At 37.1% G+C, this 8790-nt stretch overlaps 1 protein-coding gene across 1 annotated transcript; it reads left to right on the plus strand.

The window, feature by feature from the left end:
- Positions 1 to 6448: 6448 nt before the first annotated feature.
- On the plus strand, positions 6449 to 8110 carry GK2 (glycerol kinase 2). The gene has a single exon (XM_007165602.1). It carries the CDS (start codon positions 6449 to 6451, stop codon positions 8108 to 8110), a length of 1662 nt encoding a protein of 553 aa, XP_007165664.1.
- The last annotated feature ends 680 nt before the right edge of the window (positions 8111 to 8790 follow it).

Genomic DNA, 8790 nt, shown 5'->3' on the forward strand with positions numbered 1-8790 from the left:
GCAACTAAAATCCTGATTTTCATTCTAATGTTCTTTACACAATTACATACACATATTCTTGAAGTTATCTGTATATTGCCACTTTCTAGCAAATGTGATAATGACTGGATATAGATCAACAACCATAACTGGGGAATAACGGTTGGTCAAGTTATTTATTAGAATTCTATTGTATGACAACTGTAATTCTGTAAACAGTGAGACTGAGATTTTGATATTAATAATACTACTAATGATCTGGATTTGAGTCACAGATTTGTCGTGATAGTCAACAATGACTGCAAGAAACTAGATAGCGCACTGTTACAGCAAAAGGTGTGTAAACATGGCTCTAACAATGATTCAGCAACAATAACCCCAATTTTCCCAAGTTTAGTTTGATCTCCAGCCTCTGTAGCTTCTTTATTTTATTGACATATGTAAACAACACATGCACCAAAAAAAAGTGCAAGAAAACTTTCCCATCCTGATGCTTTAACACGTTTGTTCTCTTGTAAAGTATATGCAGGCATCACACACAAAATCCACTATGACAGTACACATCAGAACAGTTTACTGACCAAAGGCAGAGTGAGATGCCCATTAGACATTCAAGAAAAGGTCACAGCCTCTGATTCTCCTCTCAGGCAGCACTCTGCCACCTCTGAGCCTGTCACAGAAGGGTTTGCAAGCTCTGGGTCTTGTGCAAGGGACATCATCAAAACAACCTGTTTATTGCCTACATGTCTTTTTTTCCATCCAGGTAACAGGCTATAGAGGAACATGATAGATAATAAGCGGCAGAATCAAATAAGTTATTCATTCCATCTGCATGAGAGATTCTTTTGCTCACTTAGTCAGCAATAATGAACAATAGCTAGGCTTTAAAATGAAACACTTTCCTCCCCCCAACTCCACCACACACACACACACACACACAGCAAGATGTAATGTCTATTTTTTTCCAAAAAGAAAAAAAAAAAAGATGGGGTGGGCAAGACAGAGCATTTTCACATTCTACAGTTTCAGAGTAAGTATCCAACACGACTTGCCATGATAACTAAATTTATTATTAACTGTGTATTTCATGATGTTAGTGACAATATGTTAATGTGATTTTTCACGTCCTCCTGCAGTGAACAGATGGCTCCTTTTACTTTACTTTCCACATCAAGTGTGATTATTTCTTGGTGCCAAAAGCCACCTGCCGCTCCTCGGTCTCCAGTCTAATTTTTTATGTTGGTAAAACACAGCAGGACTTGTTATCAGTTGGATGGCATCTTAATAAAAGGAGACATGCCAACATATTGACATCATGTTCAAGGGGAAATTTCAGCCCTTCAATCCCTTAACCCTCTTCCTCTACCCCCCTTCAAAAAGTGAGGGAGAAAAAAAGGAAAAAAATCGATGCAGAGGTCCCACCAGTTTCAAGATGTTCGATTACAATTGTTGGGCCTAGAGCCAGGATGCTGAATAGGCCTCCCTTTGTCCCTAAACCCAAGCACCTCACTCAGGGTTCTGCTCTTTTATTCTGTGTAATGATAATTAGCCATAACATATTCCAAAGTCAAATGTAAGCAGGAATACATTAACATTGAGATCAATGTCAGGGCAATTTTCACTGGGAAAATGACAAAGAAGACACACACACACACACACACACACACAGTCAAAAATTTCAAGATTCAAGCATTCATACAATCACTTTCATAGCTGTGAATATGAAACTCATTGGCCTGTCTGTTATGAGTGCTTACCCAGAATGCCAAGGCCTCCTGATGTGAATGCAGTGACTCCCACAGCCCGCGCTTAAGAGAGAAAATGTGAGTAATAAACCACGGTAGCTCGCTTTAATTTTTCCCTTCTTTATTAGAACAAAGAGGGATAGTATGTTAGGTGATTTGTGGTCCAAGAAGAGGTCTTCCAGGCAATTGGAGGGCATGGCTCTCAACAGCTGGTCCAGCACATTGGGGAACAGCATGTAGAAAAATGCGTCAGCGTTTTGAAGATTACCAACTGTGATGATGCATTGGTTATGACACAATCTTAAAAAAGTTAAATTTCCTAGCCACAAACTATATAATTCAGTGCCCCTACCATCAGGGGGCACACTCTCAAATTCAAGACAAGGTATGTGCAAATTTGGTGAAATCAAGACTTTCAAAATTGATTCCCACTCATTAGAGACTGAAAAGAGTAGCAGCCTTCCTGAACGCCTCATATTTCTTGTTAAAAGCCAAACAAAGGGTTAAACCTGCAGCTGGCTTTCTAAGATTTACAAGGTTTATAAAAAGCAGAAGAAAATTCCTACAATAAAAGTGCAAATACCTTAACAAAAATGATTCACAATTAATGGTTTTCTTGGGATGAACAACTATAAGTAGATTATGCCACCAAAGAATCTCTCAAATTTACATAAACTTGGCATTGACTCTTATTCCTTTCAACTATTCCTCCAAACAAACAAAAGAACCTGTACAAAATAGATCTCTATTAACTGTTTTGCAGCTTTTTTTTTGCATTATATTTTCCCGATATTTTGTTATAAAAATTGGCAAACATAGAAAGATTGAAAGAACCAACACCATTTTATCTACCACACAGATTCTACAATTAATATTTTACTATACTAATTTTACCATATATCTTTTCATTTATCCTTCTTTTTATCTATTCATCAATCTACCTTATTATATTCGATTGTAAAATGAATAACCAATAGCCCATCCAGCAATCAAATTTAAAATTAACTTGACTTTATGATAATTAGTTAAAGTGAGAACCATATATAGTGGTGCTCATTAACTCATTCAATAAATATTTCTTGAGTTTTTGCTTAGGGTCAGGCACTGTTCTAAATGCTGAAGATGCAAGACTGAATAAAACAGCCAAAATACCTGCCCTAATTGAACTTATAATTTAGAGGGCTTGACAGGGGAAAAATAATAATTAAATGAATGGCTCTCTAAAACAAGATGCGCAAAGGAAGATATGCCAATATAGACAAGTAGTTGGGATTGTTCTTAACTTAGATGTTATAATAAGTGCAGGAAGAATGTTTCATGCATCGCTATATTATTGTGTAAAATAGAGCCTATATATAGCAACCTCTCAAAGCATATCTGTCAAATTACTGAATGAACAATTAAATTTTGAACTTTACAGTGTGGACATCATTTAAAAGATTTTATATTATGAAGTAACTGCACTACAGAAGAGTGACCTTAAAGGTAAATAAGTAATAATAGAAAGTCAATTCATTTAACAACTCTAATTTTAGCAATCTTCTATTAAAAGACTTTTTGAAGAAATATCTGATTTGGGGAACTATTCTGAATAGTATGACTATCGTTAAAGGATTTGCATTTGTATGGAATATGACACAAATGAAATAATTTCCTTGTAAAGTATAATGTCTTCAAAAATAAGGTAGTACCAATGATTATTTCAGAGGTGCTTAAATTAAAATATAGGAAGGCTATTAGAGACTAACAATCAAAAGAGTTAATGTTTTTAATTTCTATAATGTAAAAATAGTAGAGTTAGTTTAAGCTTCCTAGTTTAAACAAACAAACAAAACAAAAAAAGCATTGCTAGTCAGTTTTGGTTAAATCCATCAATAGTTTGTAATTACTCTAAGAAAGTTAAATCAATCTGGTCAACTTTCCTTTCTAAACTAAATTGAGACACTTATTATCTGATTATTTAGTGGCTACAACTTACTCACAGTGGAACTAGTATGTAAACGAGTTTATAGACAGAACTGATGACTTTATGTATGTTACTTGTATTAAAAACAAAATGCTTAAAGTATCCCTAGGCTCAAAAACTAATATGATTGGGACATTTGTGTGTATATACTGGGGTGGCAGGGTAGAGGGAAAGTGGAAAACAAACTTTAGGTCAAATCTTTTTATTGAATAATCTGTACACAGAATGTTTACTACTGCCAAATACTTGGGAAGAAAAAAATGTTTTTAATTTTTTTAATCTGTTTCATGAGAATTAAAACATAGTATGGTAAACAGGCATACTGGTAAGTGTTGCCTCTAAATGTTTGCTTAGGAAAGCTCTGGTTGAATTTTAAAACTTAACAAAGATCAGGAAAATCTGTACCATCTTCTGATGATTTCAGTCCCCTACTATTCAAATTAAATCTGGTTGCTAATTTTGTTTTTCTGACTTCCTTTAAAAAGTTTACTTAAAAGGAAAATATGATCCAGTTAAAATAGGAAAATAACAATATTGTTGATTTTTATGGTATTTTCTATCTTGTTCTGTTGGTTTCACTAAGGATAAATGAGCTGCATCCTTGAGCTAACTTAAAAGTATAGCCTATGGCCTAATGCAGAAAATTGCCATTCACTGATTGGACATTTCATGAATTAAAATTAATGAGTAGATAAATATTTATTCACCAACTTTACAATCAATCTGAAAATGTAAGCTTCTATTCAGTGGACTTCTACTCTTACGATGATGGAGTAACAGAGATTAGATTTATCTTCATTTATCATTTGAAACAATTAAAAAATGGACAAAATATATGAGACATTTCACATAAGTCAAAAATTACATAACAGCAGTTTATAAGATGCTGAATATCAGTCCATGAGGGACAGTGATCTCTCAGAGGCAAGAAACAAGTAGCATGAATACTATGACTTCCCTATCCTATTGCCTTGAGAGAGTATTGAGGCCACAGGACTAGGAAGGGAAACCCAGGTGGAGCTCAGTGGAAACCCCATAGTGAGGAGATAAAGCTGAGCATCCAGAGAGACAAAGGCAGCTAGACCGTGCAGAATATGGTACTGGAAAGAAAAGAGTTGTACTGGAAGAGAACTCTGGAGACTTTCAGAGTATCCCCTTTGAGTATTCAGTTCAGTATTGATCAGTGCATGTGTGTGAGGAAACTACATGAGACTGGGGAGAGATGCATATGAAAAGACTAATGATGACAGTACCCAGTATTTACCCACGACTGGGAACAGGGACTATTTCCACCAGCCATGAAAAGCTCATTTTTCATGGGCCTTGGGTAAAGTACACTGAAGGATCTCATCACAGGTAAGGGGAATAATTAGCCCCACATTAAACACTGTCCTATTCCACCTAACAAATCTTAAAGGCAAGACCCAAAAGAATCAAACTGTTTCCATGTAACTTAACTGCATCCCAAGACAAACCTCAAGGTCTTTAGGAACACAAAAATAACCAGCAGTCCAACCAGGTAAAGTTTACAATGTTTGACACCTAATCAAAAATTATCAAGCATGCAAAGAAGCAGAGAAATACAAGCCATAATGAGGAGAAAAATTAATCAGTCAAAACTGAACCAGAACTGACACAGATGCTAGAATTAGCAGAAGATGAAATTAAGTTATTCTAACTGTATCCCATGTGTCCAAAAAGCTAAGTTTATATTTTTAAAAATCCAATTGAACTTCTAGGGATGAAAACTACAATATGTGAGGTGAAAAATACAATAGATGAATTAATAGATTAAACAATGGAGAAGAAAGGATTAGTAAACTTGAAGACATAGCAACAGAAACTATCTAAAATGAACCACAGAAAGAGAAGATAATTATAATAATGAGTAGAGCAGCAGTGAATGCCAATATATGTAATTGGAGTCCCTAAGGCAGAGAAGAGAGGAAAAATAAAACATATTTATAGAAATAATGGCCCAAAGTTTTCCAAATTTGATGAAATCCATAAACCCACAGACCCAAGTAGCTCAATGAGCCCCAAGCACAGAAAATAAGAAAACTACACCAAGTAATATCATCATAAAACTGACCAAAACCATTGATAAAGAGAAAAAAGTCTTAAAGACAGTGAGAGAAAAACAGACATTTAAAAAATAAGTTTGACAGTGAAGTTCACACCTGAAACAACACGAGAGAAAAGGGCGGAGCAAGAGTTTCAAGGCACTGAAATTTAAGGGAAAAAAAGTTAATAAGAATTCTATATCCAGAGAAAATATCTTTAAATAGTAGATGAAATGCTTTTCAGATGTTCAAAAGTTGTAAAAATTCATTTCCAACAGACCACACTACAAGAAATACTGGGGGAAATCTTACAGGCAGAAAGAACGTGATAACTGAAATGTGGATCCACACAACACAATGAAGAGCACAAGTAACAATAATTATGTCGGTAAATATATGATTTTTTTTAAAGCTTAAATCTCCTTAAAAGATAATTGAGTGGTTGGGGGTGGAGCACGAGCCAAAGGAGTGGGGTGAGAAGATGCAGCGCCGGTTAGAGGACAAAGCATGCCCCAGCGAGCTCAGGTTCAGCCTAGGCAGTTACTGAGCCTGCGCGTTATGATCCTGCCGCTCCTGACGTTCTGCGTACCCCACCCCCACCAACACCTCCATCACCAGGGAAACGGCACCACAGCTGCTGAGCCCCGGAGCAGCTGAGCTGAGCACCGGAGCAGCCGAGCCCACCTACTGGTTTCATGGCAGCTCCGAAGACGGCAGTTGTGGGGCCGTTGGTGGGGGCAGTGGTCCAGGGTACTGACTCCACTCATTTTACGGTTTTCAATTCAAAAACAGCGGAACTACTTAGTCACCATCAAGTGGAATTAACCCAAGAGTTCCCAAGAGAAGGATGGGTAGAACAAGACCCTAAGGAAATTCTTCAGTCAGTTTATGAATGTATAGAGAAAACATGTGAGAAACTTCAAGAACTCAGTATTGATATATCCAACATAAAAGCTATTGGTGTCAGCAATCAGAGGGAAACCACTGTTATCTGGGACAAATTAACTGGAGAGCCGCTCTACAATGCTGTGGTGTGGCTTGATCTAAGAACCCAGTCTACTGTTGAGACGCTTAGCAAAAAAATTCCAGGAAGTAATAACTTCGTCAAGTCCAAGACAGGCCTTCCACTTAGCACTTACTTCAGTGCAGTAAAACTTCGTTGGATTCTTGACAATGTGAGAAAAGTTCAAAAGGCTGTTGAAGAAGGTAGAGCTCTTTTTGGTACCATTGATTCATGGCTTATCTGGAGTCTGACAGGAGGAGTTAATGGAGGTATCCATTGTACAGATGTAACAAATGCAAGTAGGACAATGCTCTTCAACATCCATTCTCTAGAATGGGATAAAAAGCTGTGTAACTTTTTTGAAATTCCAATGGACATTCTTCCAAAGGTCTGGAGTTCTTCTGAGATCTATGGCCGAATGAAAACTGGGGCCTTGGAAGGTGTGCCAATATCTGGATGTTTGGGGGACCAGTCTGCTGCATTAGTAGGACAAATGTGCTTCCAGGAAGGACAAGCCAAAAACACGTATGGAACAGGCTGTTTCTTACTATGTAATACAGGTCATAAGTGTGTATTTTCTGAACACGGCCTCCTGACCACAGTGGCTTACAAGCTAGGCAAAGACAAGCCAGTATGTTATGCATTGGAAGGTTCTGTTGCTATAGCCGGTGCTGTTATTCGCTGGCTGAGAGACAATCTTGGAATTATAAAGACCTCAGAAGAAAGTGAAAAACTTGCTAAAGAAGTAGGTACTTCTTATGGCTGCTACTTCATCCCAGCCTTTTCAGGGTTATATGCACCTTATTGGGAGCCCACTGCAAGAGGGATAATCTGCGGTCTCACTCAGTTCACCAATAAAAGTCATATTGCTTTTGCTGCATTAGAAGCTATTTGTTTCCAAACCCGAGAGATTTTGGATGCCATGAACCATGACTGTGGAATTCCACTCACTCATTTGCAGGTGGATGGAGGAATGACCAACAACAAAGTTCTTATGCAACTGCAAGCAGACATTCTGCATATTCCAGTAATAAAAGCCTCCATGCCTGAAACAACTGCCCTGGGAGCTGCCATGGCAGCAGGAGCTGCAGAAGGGGTAGACGTTTGGAGTCTTAAACCCGAGGATTTGTCAATGGTCATGATGGAACGGTTTGAACCACAGATAAAAGCCACAGAAAGTGAAATTCGTTATTCTACATGGAAGAAAGCTGTGATGAAGTCAATGGGTTGGGTTACAACTCAGCCTCCTGAAAGTAGTGAACCTACTACGTTCTCTAGTCTGCCCTTGGGTTTTTTTATAGTGACTAGCATGATAATGTTAATTGGAGCAAGATACATCTCAGGTGTACCATAATAATATCAAACATGGATTCTCAAGATGTGAGCTTTTCACAGAATGAAAAAAATCCAGCAATTCTGTCTCTTAATGTAATGACGCTATAACAGACTGACTTTATTTATAAACCACTTGCTGCATGGCTTATGAGAACCCTACAAGTAGACCTATGGCTAGAAATAAATAAATTACAGCAGAAAACACTGCAGAAACATTTGGTGTGTTTTTTAACATCAGCAGTTAAGGTCAGGCCAACCACTGGGAGTCAACCCCCTCCACTGTCATGAAATCCTGCTCCACTCCCTCTAAAATATAGAATATTCAGATTCTGTCTATGGAATTTTTCATCAAACATTTTCTAATACTTATGGACCAGGATTTGGTTCTCTGTGTTACACGCACTTGATTAAGAGGTGTAACTAACCTGCTAAAACTGACGGACATCTTATTGTAGTTGTTATTTTGAATGGATCCCAAAGTCCTCTTTTGCACATATTAGGGAGACCACAATACCTTCACTGAATGTTTAATGGAAACATAAGTTTTTATAATAGAAATTTAGTATTCTCATAGCTATTTTCCTAGAAGATAGTCATCAAAATTCTTCAGACATTTTACATGTTCTCACTAATTACACTAATTTTCTGTGTAAATCCTATAGGAAGAAGGACATGTTTTCCTTTGTTTTTTCTTTTCAT

This window comes from Balaenoptera acutorostrata, chromosome 5 (assembly GCF_949987535.1).
Source record: "Balaenoptera acutorostrata chromosome 5, mBalAcu1.1, whole genome shotgun sequence".
Classification (NCBI taxonomy): domain Eukaryota; kingdom Metazoa; phylum Chordata; class Mammalia; order Artiodactyla; family Balaenopteridae; genus Balaenoptera; species Balaenoptera acutorostrata.

Excerpts from the sequence above, each read along its gene's own strand:
- GK2 (XM_007165602.1), top strand. The coding sequence starts at position 6,449 with ATGGCAGCTCCGAAGACGGCAGTTGTGGGGCCGTTGGTGGGGGCAGTG.